The sequence below is a fragment of the Chiloscyllium plagiosum genome, unplaced genomic scaffold, assembly GCF_037043375.1.
Source record: "Chiloscyllium plagiosum isolate Xiang-an unplaced genomic scaffold, Cpla_swu_hap1 HiC_scaffold_6, whole genome shotgun sequence".
Taxonomy (NCBI): Eukaryota; Metazoa; Chordata; class Chondrichthyes; order Orectolobiformes; family Hemiscylliidae; genus Chiloscyllium; species Chiloscyllium plagiosum.
Genome location: NW_028270144.1, coordinates 57,740,587 through 57,758,730, shown reverse-complemented (window position 1 = coordinate 57,758,730; position 18,144 = coordinate 57,740,587). Strand labels below are relative to the sequence as shown.

The 18,144-nt window shown below is 40.4% G+C and overlaps 1 protein-coding gene across 2 annotated transcripts in view; it reads right to left on the bottom strand.

The window, feature by feature from the left end:
• The window catches only part of LOC122550577 (neutral amino acid uniporter 4-like), a 206,183-nt gene that overhangs the window by 158,433 nt on the left and 29,606 nt on the right, over positions 1 to 18,144 (bottom strand). For both annotated transcript variants that reach the window (XM_043691517.2, XM_087988028.1), the window contains exons 5-6: positions 7,438 to 7,533; positions 2,722 to 2,806 (exon numbers count right to left, since the gene is read on the bottom strand). In XM_043691517.2, coding sequence (XP_043547452.2) covers positions 2,722 to 2,806; positions 7,438 to 7,533 — 181 coding nt within the window. The remainder of the gene's footprint in view (positions 1 to 2,721; positions 2,807 to 7,437; positions 7,534 to 18,144) is intronic.

Here is an 18,144-nt window from a genome sequence, read left to right as displayed (position 1 = left end):
TCAGAGTACAATGGGACCTTGATCAGATGGGCCAATGGACTGAGGAGTGGCAGATGGAGTTTTATTTAAATAAGTGTGAGGTGTGCATTTTGCTGAGGCAAACTATGGCACGAGTTTTACAGTTTATGGTAGGACCTTGTGGAGTGTTGCTAAAGAGACCAAGTGGTGCAGGTGCATAATTTGTTAAAAGTTGAGTCAGTTAGACAGGGTGAAAGCAGTGTTTAGCATGCTTGCCTTCATTGGTCAGAATGTTGAGTTTGAAGTTGGGATGTCATGCTCAGGCTATATGTCCTGTCAAGGTCATTATGAGGCCACTTGTAAATTACTGCATACATTTCTAGTCATTGTTCTATAGGGAAGATGTTGTTAAACTTGAGAGGATACAGAAAAGATTTACAAGGATGCTGCCTGAACTGGAGGATTTGAGTTATAAGGAGAGACTGAGTACACTGGGTCTTTTTTCCCTGGACCATCAGAGGCTGAGGGATGACATTATAGAATTTTATAAAATAATGAGGGGCATGGATACAGTAAATATTTAAGGCCTTTTCTCCAGGGTAGGGGTGTCCAAAACTAGAAGGCACAGGTTTAAGGTGAAAGGGGAAAGATTTAAAAAGGGCCTGAGAATAACAATTTCAGGTAGAGGGTGGTGCAGCTACCAGAGGATGTGGTGGAGATGGGTACAATTATAACATTTAAATGGCACCTGGATGGATATAACACTACGAAGGGTTTGTGGGCCAAATACTGCAAGTGGGACTAAGTCAGATTAGGATAGCAGGTTTGCATGGCCGAGTTGGACAGAAGGGTCTGTTTCTGTGCTGTATAACTCTTTCACTCTATAACTAAGTAGTCAATTTATTTTTCTTTATGCTTCTCCACTCAATATTGTCTAGCATTGCAGAATGCTTCTAAACCAAGCATGGACTAGAAGAAAATGGAATTAAGACAATGAGGGATAATTTAATTTTATTCAAATTCAGTTTCCATTCATGTCATACATTTTGGCCTCATCTTTCATCCTTGAAATGGAAAAATTTAGAATAATCTGTGAAACAAAAGTAAAGCAGGTTAGAATATTGGAGTTCCTCTGCATAATCCAAGCTTTTGTACACTATCTCTACTTTATTAAATGTCGACTATTAAGTAAACACTCCTCAATCAGTTCCTGTAATTATTTCAGTCCTTCCCGTGTTCTCAGACTTTTAAAAATAAAACTAAGAGTATTCACCCAAAAACAAAAAGAAAGAAAGGGAGGAAAACTAGACCCTGAAAAACACTCACAAACCCAAACCCATTTTATTGACTATTGCTGGAAATAAAATAAAAGCCAGAGACTAGAGATAAAGGCAAACTCCAGGTTAGTCCAGAATGACAGTTAAGGTATCAGTTCTGAGTCCGTAATGGACACTCCAAATGGAGAGTGTTTTCATTAAGTTAACTTAAAAAAAAGCTTGAATGTTTACCCAATAATCTGCTGTTAGCAATGTGATTTTAAATGCTATTATATATAACACTGAAAGCAAAATTATAACTGTTTTGTTATGTAAGCAATGCGCAGTGTGCAAAAGGCTTTTGGATTATTTAAGCGATAATTGGGTCAATGGGCTGAAAAATGGCAAATGGAATTCAATCTGGATAAATGCAAGGGATTGCATTTTGGTACAAAAAACAATGGTAGAGCTTATATGCTTAATGGTAAAGCCTTAGGTAGTGTCATAGAACATAATTCTTTGAAGTTTGCATCACTTATAGACAGGGTGTTTGGCACACTTGCGTTCATCACTCAGTCCTTTGAGTATATGAGTTGGAAAGTTACGTTGAGGTTGTACAGAACATTGTGAGGCCTCGTCTGGAATACTGTGTCCAGTTCTGGTCACCCCATTATAGGAAGGATATTACTAAATTGGAGGGGATGAAGAAAGAGATTTACCAGAATGTTGCTGAGTATGGAAGGTTTGAATCAGAAAGAAAGGCTGGATAGACTGGGATTTTTTTCACTGAGGCATAGGAGATTGAGAGGCGACCTGAGAGAATTTTATAAAATAATAAGATTTGGTAGAATTAATAATGATAGTGGTCTTTTGCCTAGGTGGAGGATTTCACGACTTGGAAACACATTTTCAAAGTGAGAAGATAGAGTTAAAAAAGACACGAGAGGCAAATGTTTTACACAGTTGGTGGTTTGCATGTGGAATGAACTTCCTGAGGAAGTGGTGGATGCGGCTACAGTTACAATGTTTGAAAGACGTTTGAATGGGTACACGAATAGAAAGGATTTGGAGAGATATGGACCAGACCCAGCCAGCTGGGACAAGTTGAGTTTGGGATTATGTTTGGCATGGACTACTTGGATTGAAGCATCTGTTTCCGTGCTGTATGACTATGTGCATGCTACTTTTCCCACACTGGACCTTCGATCAGAAAACAATGAAAAGTTAATAAAGTGTTTGAAATTACACCTATTATATGGATGAAGTTTAGGTTAACCTCTCTCCTTTTATGATTACTGTCTTTCTAAAAGTCTGCTTAAACATCAATGGCAGTTCTGATGCTCAAAATGTAACAAATAAACCAATTTGATGTTTCTAAGCAGTAAAACGGTGTGCAATTTGAAACTGGAAGATGGCTTAAATGATATCTTCAGCTTTCACAGGGAGTAAATCAACTCTTTCAACTTCAGTTGTTGGACTTCATTTTAACTGTTCACTCAGAGCTTACCTGTTTCATGTTAGCAGCAAGGAAAACAAAATAAACTGAGCAAAATCCAAGTTGTGTAATGATGAGGAAGAACTCAACAGTCACCCTAAAAAGAAAGGTATATCACTGTCAATCAACCATCATTATAAAGGTAGGTGCTTTAACATTCATGTAACAAAAAGAACAAAACAACTAATATTTATACAGCACTTTTCAACACTGTAAACTATTTCAGTCAATACAATAATTTTGGACGCACTACATAGTCTCTTTTTTTTTAAGATTAGATTAGATTACTTCCAGTGTGGAAACAGGCCCTTTGGCCCAACAAGTCCACACCGACCTGCCGAAGCGCAACTCACCCAGACCCATTCCCCTACATTTACCCCTGCCCCTAACACTACGGGCAATTTATCATGGCCAATTCACCTGACCTGCACATCTTTGGACTGTGGGAGGAAACCGGAGCACCCGGAGGAAACCCATGCAGACACGGGCAGAATGTGCAAACTCCACACAGACAGTCGCCTGAGGTAGGAATTGAACCCGGGTCTCTGGCACTGTGAGGCAGCAGTGCTAACCACTGTGCCACCGTGCCGCCCACTGCATAGTCTCTTTTATAATGTGCGGCAAAATGGCAGGCATTCAATATGATCTTATGAAACGACAATGAGATCATTTGTTTTCCAAGACATAAATCAAGAATAAATATTGACTAAGATATGAGAAGGTCTCCTTGCATACCTTGGAATATTATCATGGGATATTTTACTTCACCTGAGGCAGGTGAGTTATTATAAAATGCCTCAGCCAAATGATGGCATTCCAATAGTGCAACTCTTACTACTGCGCCAATGTATCCAAATGTACTCAACAACTATTAGAGTCTGAATCCATACCATTTCCTCTCAGGGTAGAAAATCTGTCAGTTAGTCAGCTGTGCTATAGTTGAAATTTGATAGATCCCTTTACGAATCCTAAGGAATTTCCAGTTGGGAAGTAAATAGTTGATCACCTGGTGTTTTCTGATATTTACAGACATGCATTCATTACCAACCCTCCATTTTCATGCTGCCAACAAACAAAATAATGGTTTGAACTGTCTTTCATTAAATAAGTGACATAGTGTTCAAAAAGTTGAGATGAAGGCAGGTCCAAAGAGAATATCAACTCATGTTCTGCCAAATAAGTTTGAATATTGGCATTAAGTTTGATATTGGTTTCACATTTCATAGTTAGCAGAGTTCAAAAATCAAAAAGTCAAGAAAATACAGAGATTCATCAATATCTGAAAGGATGGGTTAACATTTCAAGACAAGAAAGACATACAGGAGAAGATGGTGCATTTTAAAGGATTCTGAAAATGTTCTGATAATATACTACAAACTGCAACCAATCAAGTTACTCCACATATACAACTCAACCATGCCAAACATGTACACAAGGTGTGACATTGAATCTTATGCCCAAAATCACAGCAACACAGTCAAATAGACAGCCCTGCCAAACACATGTTACAAGTGATTAACTCATTAAAACATTTCAATAAGGTAGCTATACAGTCAATTACCACCATATAGATGGCATGCAAGAAGGGCACAAATCTGATATAGCCAATATACTTCAACTCAGTTTGCACAAGATGGCTTAAAATTCAACACATGTACTAACTACAAAATGAATCACCAATCAGAAATCTTTGAAAAGATTCTTGGGCAATAAGAGTTGGAAAAGAATTAAACAGACGGTCTCTCTTTAACTCAGTTAATGCAATCCCACAATTACATATGTCACCCTTTCACCTATTCCTACTCAAGGATACTCAAAGCTATAAAGACACTACCTAGTAAGATGAAATACACAGTATATTTGAAGGATATCAATAAGCAATTTTCCTATGATTCAATGTTTTCCTATCTTTGCTCAATAGTACATAAACACTGCAGTTAGAAGCCCTGAGAAAGATAGATTAGATTAGATTAGATTACTTTACAGTGTGGAAACAGGCCCTTCGGCCCAACAAGTCCACACCGACCCGCCGAAGCGTAACCCACCCATACCCCTACATTTCCCCCTTACCTAACACTACGGGCAATTTAGCATATCAACTCATGTTCTGCCAAATAAGTTTGAATATTGGCATTAAGTTTGATATTGGTTTCACATTTCATAGTTAGCAGAGTTCAAAAATCAAAAAGTCAAGAAAATACAGAGATAGCACCATTGGGAACCCTAAATCCATCTAACTTAGAAAATGTGAACAGTGAGCATGACATGGCAGTAAAGCTTGAAGAGAAACAAGTGCTGGGAGCAGAACAGTCAAGATTTAATAGGGAAATAGCTACATTCACGCTATCTAATATGCCCTGCACTTTTAGGAATCCTGGAATTTACCAAACATTTAATATTTTATATTTATACATAGGTTCAACAAGAAATAAATACACTGCTTCTTAGCTGACAACTGCTGGGTGAATTGACAGACAGTCATTCAAACAACTTGATAAAAGAATTGGTGGCATTTTTGAACTGAAGGTGTAAAGGCTGAACTACAATCTTCAAGGCTATGGAATGAATTGCCTCCATGATTAAAGCTACCTGCTGGTCACCTTGAGGAGACTGCCTAACATTGACAGTCTTTACAAAGTGAAGCACAGAATTCCCTTAACTATTGCGGATATAAAACTAGAGTTAATGTTTCAGGTCCAGTGACCATTCCAGTGGTGCTGCCAGATCTGCTGAGTTTCTCCAGCAATTTCTGTTTTTGCTCCAGATTTCCATCAGCTGCAGTTCTTTGTTATATTTTAAAGTTAATGTATTGCAGCAAAAAAAAGTCTAGTGTGTGTTTTTCTAGCAAAATGTCTTGGGGAAAAGTAATGTGTATGGGAATACAAAGTCAAATTTTCAACATTTGAAACAGTGAAACTCTACTACCATCAAATCACATTTATCACATAAAGTGAGTACTTTGACAAAAATAGCCACGGCCAAGGATCTCTGTATCCTATTAGAGACAATCAGCTCAAATCCTGCATTAAGTGTGAAACTGAATTCAACAAATCTGACTGTTCACAACTAGCATTAGAAAATTAATAAAAGAAAACTAATGTTCTCAGGGAGGAAAGTCTTTGATTACAGGACACAATGTCAGATTTAAAAAACAAGCTTGTTAGGTGATATGTGAGAAGATTTGTAGCTCAGATTGATGATGTAAGTTAGCTCGCTGAGCTTGAAGGTTTGATTTCAGGCATTTCATCACCATACTAGGTGCAAGTCTCCGGCGAAGCGCTGGTGGTATGTCCCGCCTCTCCATTTATAGGTCTTGGTTTCTTAAGGTAGGTGATGTCATTTCCGGTTCTTTTTTTTTCAAGGCAAGGTAGATAGGATCTAAATCGATGTGTTTATTAATGGACTTCTGGTTAGAATGCCACACCTCTAAGAACCCTCATGTGTGTCTTTGTTTCGCCTGTCCTAGGATGTGTGCATTGTCCCAGTCAAAGTGGTATCCTTCTTTGTCTGCATTTATAGAAACCAGTGATAGTGGGTTGTGTCATTTGGTGACCAGTTGGTGTTCATATATCCTGGTGGCAAGTTTCCTGCTAGTTTGTCCAATGTAGTGTTTTTTTTTTACAGTTCTTGCATGGTATCTTGTAAATGACATTAGTTTTGCTGGTACTATCTAATGGATCCTTTAGATTCATTAATCGCTGTTTAAGTGTGGTGTTAGGTTTGTGGACTACCCTTGGCAACACACTAAACTAGTATTCAGAGGCCCAGGGTAATGCTCTGGGTGACACAGATTGAAATCCCACCAAGGAAGCATGTGGAATTTTATTCATTCATAAAATCCCTACACTGTGAAACAGGCCATTTGGCCCAACAAGTCCACACCGAAACTCTGAAGGAAAATCCACCCAGACCCACTCCCCTACCATATTACCCTTGACTAATGCATCTAACCTACACATCCCTGAACATTATGGGCAATTTAGCACAGCCAATTCACCTAACCTGCACATCTTTGGATTATGGGAGGAAACTATGGCACCCAGAGGAAACCCACGCAGATACCAGGAGAATGTGCAAACTCCACACAGAAGTTTAACTTAATTGTTGAAAAATGAATCACCTTGTTCACTAATATCCTTTGGGGAAGGAAATCTGCTGTCCTCACTTTATCTGGCTAATATGTGACACAAGACCCAGCAATGTGGTTGATTGTCAACTGCCTTCTGAAATGGCCAAAGAAGCCAACCAGTTCAAGGGCAATTCCAGATGGGTAACAAGGTGCCTTAGCGACATCATCCACTTTCAGTGAATGAGTAAAGAACGGACTGAGAAAAATTTTACGTAGCACAGAAATTAATTCCTCTGGGCTACTGTTCAAAATATAAAATAGACTATCAACATTGTTCCTCTCAACACCTTGCCATTACCTCCATTCTAAAACTACCAAATAGATCATAACTGTCAAATTGCAAAGTACAGAAATATTGTCTGCAACTCTGTGTTCCTTTAAAAACACAAGATCTAACAGCTTTATTTTCCCCGAAATCAAATTAACAGCACATAATATCAAATACAAAACAAAGAAAACCAGTGGGAAATGTCTGTCATTCACCATATCATGTTCATACATAATATATATTTACAAAGAGATTTTAGTATAGAGACCTAATTGCAACAGTTTAATAATTTCTAGACATTGAGTGTCCAACTGCATTCCATCAATTTTACCTTCCCCATGAAGCTTTGCTTCGAAGATATAAGAGTGGTCCTTGTTCCAAAGCAAATGTAACTGTGTCACCATAACTCAGACCTTGTTTTTGAAATCTGCATATAGAAAAAAAATTGTCAAATATTAGCACTGCAACACCCAGAATAAAGAACAGCATAGGAATGGCCTTTCAGCCCATGATGTTATGCTGAACGTGATGCCAAATTAAACTAATCCCTTCTGCCTGGCCTTGGTTCACATCCCTCCATTTCCTGTAAATTCATATATTTATTGAAAAGTCTCAAACACAGCTATTGTATCTGCATCCACCACCGATCCCTGGCAGCACATTTCAGACTCCTACCACTCACTGTGCAAAAAAAAAATGCCCTTCACTTCTCTTTTGAATTTTTCCCCTCTCATGTTAGATGCATGTGCTCCAGTATTAGACATTTCAATTCTGGGAAAAAGATTCTGACGGTCAACCCTATCTATGCACCTCACAAATTTATAGACTTCTATCAAGTCTCCTCTCAGTCTCTGCTACTCCAGAGAAAACAACACAAATTTTTCTAGCCTCTCATTATAGCTCATACCCTCTAATCCAGACAGCATCCTGGTAAACCTCTTCGCACCCTCTCCAAAACCTCCACATCCTTCCTGAAATGTGACAACCCAAAGTGAATGCAAAACTCCAAATGTGACCTAACCAAAGTCTTGTAAAGCTGCAACATTACATCCTGACTCTTGTACTTAATTCGAGAAGTGTGTCACTGGAAAAGCACAGTAGGTCAGGCAGCATTCGAGGAGCAGTAGCATTAACGTTTCAGGCATAAGTGCTTCATCAGAACATTCCTGATGCTATATGCCTTCTTTACCACCTTATCTAATTGTGTGGCCACTTTCAGGGTATTATGGACTTGAACTTCAAGATCACTCTGTACATCAATACAGATCAGGGTCCTGCCATTAACTGTAGACTTATCCTTAACATTTGATCTCCCAAAGTACTTACCCGAACTAAACTCCAACTGCCATTTCTCCACCCATATCGGCAACTGACCTATACCTCACTGTATCATTTTACAACCTTGTACATATTCACAACTCCATTGATCTTTGTAACATTTTCATCCCAGTTACTTATACATACATACACATCACAAACAGCAGAGATCACATGCCTGATATCACAAGCAAAAACATGCCAGAGAATTCTAGAGGCCTGGCACTCCAACCACAACGCCATAAACAAACACATAGATCTAGATGCCATCTATCAACCCCTCAGAAAACGAACAGGAAATGACATCACCACAAACCCCAGGAACCCCATCCAGGAGAAAGATATAAATAGAAAGCAGGAGACAACAGCTTCGTTTCACTTGGAGGTCGCCACTGATGATGTTACCTAGCCAGGTAATGAAACGTCTGGATATCAAACCTACAGTTCAGCGAGCAAACCTACACCCGAAACCTCAACCTGAGCTACAAACCTTCACAAACCTTGCGTTCAATCAAGTTAGTAAGACATGACCTCCAATAGCTTCCCAACCACCAATATAAGATTCACCGGTCTACAGTTACCTAGACTATCCCTATTTCTTCTTCTTGAATGGAGGAACAACAACTTGCCAATCTTTTGGGACCTTTCCAGTGACTAACGAGGATACAAAGATCTTGGTCAAGGCCCCAACAATATCCTCTCTTACCTTTTTCAATAGCCTACAGTAGATTCTATCAGTCCCTGTGGACTTATCCAGCTTAAGACACTTCACAAGACCCAAAACTAATTCTTTCTTGATCTCGAAATGCCCTAACATGTTAGCATGCTCCATACTAATCCCACTATCCTCCATATTCTTCTCCTGGATGAAATCTAACAGAAAGTATTCATTTAGGATCTCAACCACATCCTCTGCCTCCAAGCACAAGTTCCCTCCTTTACCACTGAGTGGTCCTACTTTCTACTTAGTTATCCTCTTATTTTTAAAGTATGCAAAGAAAAGTCTTGGGATTCTCTTTAATGCTACTTGCCAAGGTCATTTCATGGCTCCTTCTTGTTCTCCTAATTCTCTTCTTGAGTTCTTTCCGGCTTTCTTTACATTCTTCATGGGTCTGTCCAATTTTAGCTTCCTAAAACTGACATATGCTTCTTTTTCCCTTTTGACTAAATTCACAATGTCCCTCATTATCCAAGGGTCCCTTACCTTGCCATCCTTGTCCTTCCTCCTTATTGGAACATGCCAGTCCTGAACTCTCATCGGCAGGTCTTTAAACAAGTCCCACATGTCAAATGGACATTATTTGTCTTCCCCAAATTTAGTACCTTCCCACAAAGTCTTAACGTACCCTTATTCAAAGCTTTCTTAAAACTTAAGGAGTTGTAATCACTATTTCCAAAATGCTCTCTCCCACTGAAAGGTCAGTCATCTGGCCAGGCTCATTAGCCAATGCAAGGTCTAGTAGGGCACCTCCTCTAGTTGGACTATCCACATTCTGTTTCAAGAAACCCTCTTGGATGCACTTGAATTCTGCACTGTCTAAACCTTTTGCTATAAGGGAGTCCCAGTCAATATTGGGGAAGTTCAAGTCACCCACTATGACAACCCTGTTGTTATTGCATCTTTCCCTAATCTGCGTACATAGTTGTGCCTCAATATCTCAGTGACTGTTGGGGAGCCTATAGTATAATCCTAAAGAGAGTTTGCACCCATCTTATTTTTGAGGTCTATCCATATTGCATCAGTGGATGAGTCTTCTAGTATGTCCTCTGAGTGCAGATGTGACATTTTCCCTCATTGAACTCCTCCACTTCTTTCACCTTCCTCTCTGCCTTATCTAAAATAACAAAACCCTGGAAGAGTCCTGTGCTACTCTCAGCCAAGTCTCTGTAATGTCCACAACATCACAGCCCTATGTATGATTCAGGCTCTAAGCTCACCTCCCTTACCTTTAATAGTTCTTGTGTTGAAATAAACACACTTCAGTCCATTAATACCATCATGTTCATTTACCTGTGTCTGCCTGGCCTTACTTTCTGACTTACTGGTCCTACCTTCCCCTCAGTCCCTCCACTTGCTGGCCTGCTGTATTGGTTCCCAACCCCCTGCCACTCTACTTTAAATCCTCCTGGGTAGCACTAGTAAACTTCCCTACAAGGATAATGGTTCCCCTCCAACTTGGATAGGTCACCCTTGCCCCAGAAGCAATTCCAATGATCCAAGAACCTGAAACCCTGCCCCCTGTGCCAGCTCCTTAGCCATGCATTAATCTGTCAGGTTTTTTTCTACCGCTTGCCTCACTTGCACGTGGCACTGGTAGTAACCCAGAGACGTCCTGTTTTTCAGCCTCTTTCCTAACTCCCTGAACTCACTCCATAGTGAGTTGGTTCCAGTGTGTACAATAACCTCTAGCTGCTCACCCTACACCTTAAGAATTTCATGAAACCATTCAGAGATAATGTTTAATCCAGGTACCAGGGAGGAAACACATCATCTTGGAGTCTCAATCATGGTCACAGAAATGCCTGTTTGTGCTCCTAATTAGCAAGTCTCCTACTACTATGGCTCGTTTGGACCTTGCCCAGCCCTGCTCTATAGCAGAGTCAGTCATGGTGCCACAGGCCTGGCTGTTGCTATTTACTCCCCTGACAGGCTATTCTTTTACAGAGTGGAATAACCGCAGAAGACTCCTGTATTACCACCTGGTCCATCACTGAACCACAGCTCTATCACTGCCCAACTTGTCAGAATATTGCTGAACTCAAAACGTTTTGTATAAGCCCCAACAATTTCATCTGCCTCTCTCAGCATTCTGGGATAGATACCAACAGTTCCTCAGGTTTTTCCAATCTTAATATTTTTCAAAATACCTTTTTAATGCTGACATACCTCAGAATATCAACATACCCTTTCCAAGATTCACCATCCACCAAGGAAGAGGCTGAATAGGCTGGGGCTGTTTTCCCTGGAGCATCGGAAGCGAGGGGTGACCTTATTGAGGTTTATAAAATCATGAGGGGCATGAATAGAATAAGTAGACAAAGTTTTTTTCCCTGGGGTGGTGGAGTCCAGAACTAGAGGGCATAGGTTTCGGGTGAGAGGGGTTAGATTTAAAAAGGGACCTAAGATGCAACATGTTCATACAGAAGTTGATGCATGGAATGAGTTGCCAGAAGAGTGGAGGAGGCTAGGACAATTACAACATTTAAAAGCCACCTGGATGTGTATATGAATAGGAAGGGATCCAAGATATATGGGCCAAGTACCGGCAAATGGGACTAGATTAATTTAGGATATCTGGTCGACATGGACATGAAGGATCTATTTCCGTACTGTACATCTCTATGATTCTACATCCTTCCCGTTTGTGAACTCATTAAGGACCTCATGCAATTCCTCCACCTCCATCTATTAATTTCTTCCTTTGTCTTTCAGTGGACCTCTTGCTCCTTATTTACAGATAAAATGCCTTGGGGATTTTCTTTAATCCTGTTTGCCAAAGTCATTTCTGGCCGCTTTTAGTCTAATTCTTTGCTTGAGCTTTTGCTGCTATCTTTGAATTCATTGAAGGCTCGATCTGGTGTTCAGTTTCCTAAACCTTACAAATGCCTTATCTAAGCTCACAATTTCTCCCGTCAACCAAGGTTCCCAAATCTTACCATCATTATTGTCCATTTTAACAGAAATGTATGGGTTCCAAACCATAATCACATTCTCACATGCCAATTTTGCCCTCAAACAGCCCCCAATCTACATTCCCCAGTTCCTGCCTAATATTATGATATTTAGCTTTTCCCCAATCAACTAATTTCACCTGAGAACTACTGTTTGCTTATTCATAAGTAATTTAAAATATTATGGACTTATGGTCAGGTTCAAAAGTGGTCCTCCACTGAAACTTCAATCACCTAGCCGTGCTCATTCTCCAATGTAAGGATTCATATGGCGCCTTCCCAGGTTGAACTATTTTTCATGGTTTCAAAAAGCTATACTGGACCCATCTAACAAATTCTCTGTCATCCAAGGCCTTGGCATGAAGAAAGTCCCAGTCAATTTGGAGAAGTTAAATTCACCCACTACAACAATCCCATTGCTTTTACACTTTGCCATAACTGATCCACGTATCTTTTCTTCTATCACTGCTGGGTATTGGGAGCCTTGTAGCACGATCCCCAAGTGATTGTACTCTTTATTTTCCCCAGTGCTATCCTTATGGCCTTGCTGAATGAACCTTCCAAAGTGTCCCCCCCCTCAGTACAGCTCTGAGATTCTCCCTAATCCGTAAGACAACTCCCCCACCTCTTTTACATCTGTTTCTCACCTGAAACATCTAAGTCTGGAACATTAAGCTGCCAGTCTTGTCCCTCTCTCAATCAAGTCTCTGTAATAGTTATAACATCCTAGTTATTTATATTAATCCAAGCAGTAACTTCCTCTGCCTTACCTGTCATACTCCTTGCATTAAAAGAAATACACCTTAGACTACCAATCTCATTGTGTTCAGTAACCACTCCATCTCTTCTTCTTCTTAGTCTTACTAGCCATAATCTCAGACTCCACCTCAGTCATTTTACTTACAGATCTACTGCTCTGATTCCCACCCCTCACCACACTAGTTTAAATGCTGCCAACTGGCACTGGCAAAGCTCCTTGTCAGGTTACTGGTACCCCTGCAGTTTTGGTACAACCAGTCACCCATTGGTTGTTTTGTTTTCATAGTATTTATAGAGCTGCTTGATGTACATTTTCCCAAAATATTGTACTCTCATTTGATACCAGCATCAACAGTAAAAATCAGAGCAACTAAATAAAGAGCAAGGGTATTACAGTCCTCACGTATAAACACAAGACAGTCAGTCATACTAAATTCAAAAGGAAGGAAGACATGGAGGCTAGGGAACTCAGGGAAATAAACACTAATGTCTTGAAAACACTCCACATTACAGAAGAGGAAGTCCTGGAGTTCTTGAAAAACATGAACGCGGATAAATCTCCAGGATCAAGTGTACCTCAGGAGGGTGGGGAGGCTGGGGGAAGAAATAGCTTGATCCCTAGCAGAGCTATCTGTATTATCTACAGCCACGAATGAGGTGCTGGAGGACTGGAGGGTGGCTGATGTTGTGCTTTTACTTAAGAAAGGCTTAAAGAGAAACATGGGAAGTACAGACTAGTGAGTCTGACATCAACGGTGTCTAAAACTGTTGGAGGAGATTTTGATAGCCAGGATTTACATGCAATAGGACAAGCAAGGGCTAACAGAAGTAGTCAGCATGCTTTGTGCATGGGAAATTGTGTCTCACAAACTGATTGAGTTTTTTGAGGATGTGACTAAAAAGAAAGAAGAGTAGAGCAGTAGACGTTATCCACATAAGCATTAGTAAAGCCTTTGACAAGATTCCACAGTAAAGCTGGAACACTTGGGAATCACTAACAGCTTGCCAAGTGGATACAAAATTGGCTTGTCCATAACTGAGAGAGAGTAGCGGTGGAAGCCTGTGACCATTCATATTCTACAGGGATTGGTGCTGGGTCCCCTGTTGCTTGTCATTTATATAAATCTTTTATATGAGAATTTAGGAAGCATGGTTAATAGGTTTGCAGACGACACCGAAATTCGTGATGCAGTAGACAGTGAAGGTGGTTATCTAAGATTTCAAAGGGATCTTGATTAATTGTGTCAATGGTGTGAGGAGTGTGAGATGGAATTTAATTTGGATAAATATGAGGTGTTCCATTTTGGTAATATGAACAAGGGCAGGACTTATACAATTATTGGTAGGGTCCTGGGTAGTGTAGTCGAACAGAGAGACGTAGGGGTTCAGGTATACAGCTCTTTGAAAGTTGTGTCACAGGCAGATAGAGTGGTTAAGAAGGCATTGAGCATGTTTGCCTTCATTGCTCAGACTACTGAGTATCAGAGTTGGGATGTTATGTTGCAGTTGTACAGCATGCCGGTGAAGCTACTTTTAGAGTAATGTGTTCAGGTCTGGTCGCCCTGCTATATGAAGATTATTAAATTGGAGAGGGTTCAAAAAATATTTGCAAGCATGTTAACAGAGCTGGAAGATTTGAGTTAAAAAGGAGAGTCTGCCTGGCCTAGAACTTTTTTCACTGGAGCATGAGAGGTTGAGGGGTGAGATTGTAAAAGTTTATAAAATCATAACAGCATAGTTAGGGTAAATAGCAATGGTCTTTTCCCTAGGATAGGGGATTTCAAAACCAGGGGGCATATTTTGATGGTCCGAAGAAAACAATTTTAAAAAGGGACATGACAAGCACACAGAGTGTAGTTTCATATGTGAAATGAACTGCCAGTGGAAGCAGTCGATGCAAGTACAGTTACAACATCTAAAAGACATTTGAACAGGGACATAAATAAGTAAGATTTAGAGGGATCTGAACAAAATGCAGGCAAATGGCTAGTTTGGGAAACTTGATCGGCATGGACAAGATGGACCAAAGGTTCTGGTTTCATGCTATATGACTCTCTGACTTTATGGGGGTTGGGTGTTGGAAAAAAGGGAAGAGGAACATTTCCTTTTTTCCATCAAAATTTAAATGCTCATCATCCTAAATCACAATTATATTTGTCACAATTATAAAAGTTCCAGCCCCACCAACCCTCTTCTTATAACTCAAACACTCCACTCCATTCCTGGCAACAATTACATTACAGCAATTTAGTCAATTTCCAAGTGTAAAGTACAAACAATGAAGTGCTTTAATTAATTCCAGAATTAAATATGTAAATTATAGAATTCTTATACAAAGAGATTAGAAGGCTGTAGGGTGATGCACTAGAAAGGATACAGAAGAGATTCACCAGAATGTTGTCCGGTCTGGAGTGATTCAGCTATGAAGACAGACTAGATAGGATGGGGCCCTTTACCGAACAGGGAAGGTTCAGGTTAAAGGGTCTAATTGAGGTTTACAAAGTTGCAACGGGCATATACTGTACAGAAACAAAAAACAAAAGTGCTGGAGAAACTTGGCAGGTCTCGTAGCATCTCTACAGAGCAAAACAGAGTTGTGTTCTAGGTTTCCGGACTCAAAACGTGTCCTCAGTTTTCTTTCTAGATATGCTGCCAGACCTGCTGAGATTCTCCAGCATTTTTGTTTTTACTTCAGATTTTCAGTACCTCAGTTTTTCATTAATTATTAATGGGGAGACATTTTTGTCCTGAGTAGAGGGGTTAATAACCAGGAGGCACAGTTTTCTGGTAAGGAGGTGTTTGTGGGTTCTGAGAAGATTTGTAGTTCAGGTTGAGGATCTGGATCTAAGTTTGCTCGCTGAGCTGCAAGGTTCATTTTCAGATGTTTCGTTACCATACTCAGTAACATCATTAGTGAGGCTCTGGTGAAGCACTGGCGTTAGTGACCCGCTTTCTATTTATAAATCCATCCTAGGTCAAGCCGAACAGAGACACGCATGAGAATTCCTAGAAGCAAGACATTCCAACTGAAACACTAACAATGAACACACCGACTTGAATCACATTTACCACCCCCTGGGAAAAAGAACAGGAAATGACATCACCACATGTTATGAAATCACCAACCCACGGAAACCTAAACACAAATAAAAAGCTAGCCTACCACCAGTGCTTCACTGGAGGCTCACTGATGATGTTACCTAGTACGGTGATGAAACACCTGAAAACAAATAGTCCAGCTCTTCTCAAAACTCACTAAGTGAAAAAGCTGTTACAGAAGAAACCTAGTAAACCATCAGACAGACAGTTGCACCAATATTAAGCAGGAAAAAGAATGGAAACACACTCAATACACAAGAAAGGAAAGTACTAGATGGACTCAAAAAGGATAAAAACATTGTCTGCAGGTAGGAAAACAAAGGATGCTCGACAGTCATTTAAACCGAACAGACTACATTGCGAAAGCGAATGCACTGCTTGCAGATACTGACACTTACCAACAGGTGGCAATAGACCTGACCCCACAACTAAAGAACCCAATCACAGCCCTACTCAAAAAGCTTCCAAACTCTGGAGAATTAAATAAGACAGACTTCCAAAAAATGAAACCAGACAGATCCAACACACCACGCTTCTACGGATTACCCAAAATTCACAAAGCAGGGGACCCCCTCAGACTGATAGTCTCACTACCTGGAACACCAACGTACAGATTAGCCAAGGAGCTACACCAAAGACTACAATACTTAGAAGACTCATGCCACTCCATCCACTCCACCCAAGAATTCCCGAACAACAAAGACACCAAGATAGAAGAGAATGAAATAATGGTCTCTTTTGATAGAACACCCCTGCTCACATCCATCAGCATCAAGCTGGCCAAGGAAACACTGACTATGCTATTAGAAAAACCAAAGACACATACACCAAACACCACCAACTTCATCAGCAAGAACTACATTGTCATGCTAGTGGAACTATGCCTTACCACTCATTTCACTTTCAACAACAACTATAGACAAAACCAACAGAACGCCCATGGGATCTCCGATATCAGGGTTCCTAGCAGAGGCAGTAATGCAAAGACTTGAACAAACAGCTGTGCCAACCATCTAATCCAACCTTTGGGTCCGCTACGTGGATGACACCTTTGTCATCACAAAACGAAACAAGATAGAAGAGACATTTAACATCATCAACAACACCCTCACAGGCATAAAGTTCACCAAGGAGGAAGAAACCGACAACAAACTCGCATTCCTGGATGTCACAGTTGAAAGAAAGGACAACAGAGAAGTAGAAACCTGCGTATACAGAAAACCGACAAACACTGACCAAATGCTTAACTACACCAGCAACCATTCCAACACACACAAACAAAGCTGTATCAGAACACTATTCCAACGAACCACCACACACTGCAGTACAGGCGAACTTCGGAAAACAGAGGAGAACCACCTATACAACGTATTCAAGAAGAACGGATACTCAAAAAATACAGTGCGCAGATTCCTCAAGAACAAACCACGACAAGCAGACCAAACACAGCCAGAAACCCTAACCACCTTACCATACATCAAAGAAGTTTCAGAAACGACAGCCAGACTACTAAGACCCCTCTGAATCCTAGTAGCACACAAACCCACCAATACATTCAAACAAAAACTAACAAACTTAAAAGACCCAGTACAACCCATGGACAAAACCAACGTCATCTACAAAATTCCATGCAAGGACTGCCACAAACACTACGTAGGACAAACAGGAAGAAAGTTAGCCACCAGGATACACGAACACCAGCTAGCCACAATAAAACACGACCCTCTCTTCCTCGTAGCCCTACACACGGATGAAAAAAAACACCATTTCGACTGGGACAACACATCTATCCTGGGACAGGCTAAGCAAAGACATGCCAGAGAATTCCTAGAGCCTGACACTCCAACCACAACGCCATAAACAAACACTTAGATCTAGATGCCATATATCAACCCCTCAGAAAACAAACAGGAAATGACATCACCACAAACCCCAGGAACCCCATCCAGGAGAAAGATATAAATAGAAAGCTGGAGACAACAGCTTCGCTTCACTTGGAGGTCGCCACTGATGAGGTTACCTAGCCAAGTAATGAAACGTCTGGGTCTCAAACCTACAGCTCAGCGAGCAAACTTACACCCTAAATATGCTTACTGGCATAAAATTCACTAAAGAGGAGGAAAACAACAACAAACTGCCATTCCTAAATGTCACAGTAGAGCGAACACTCAACGGGGAACTTCAAACCAAT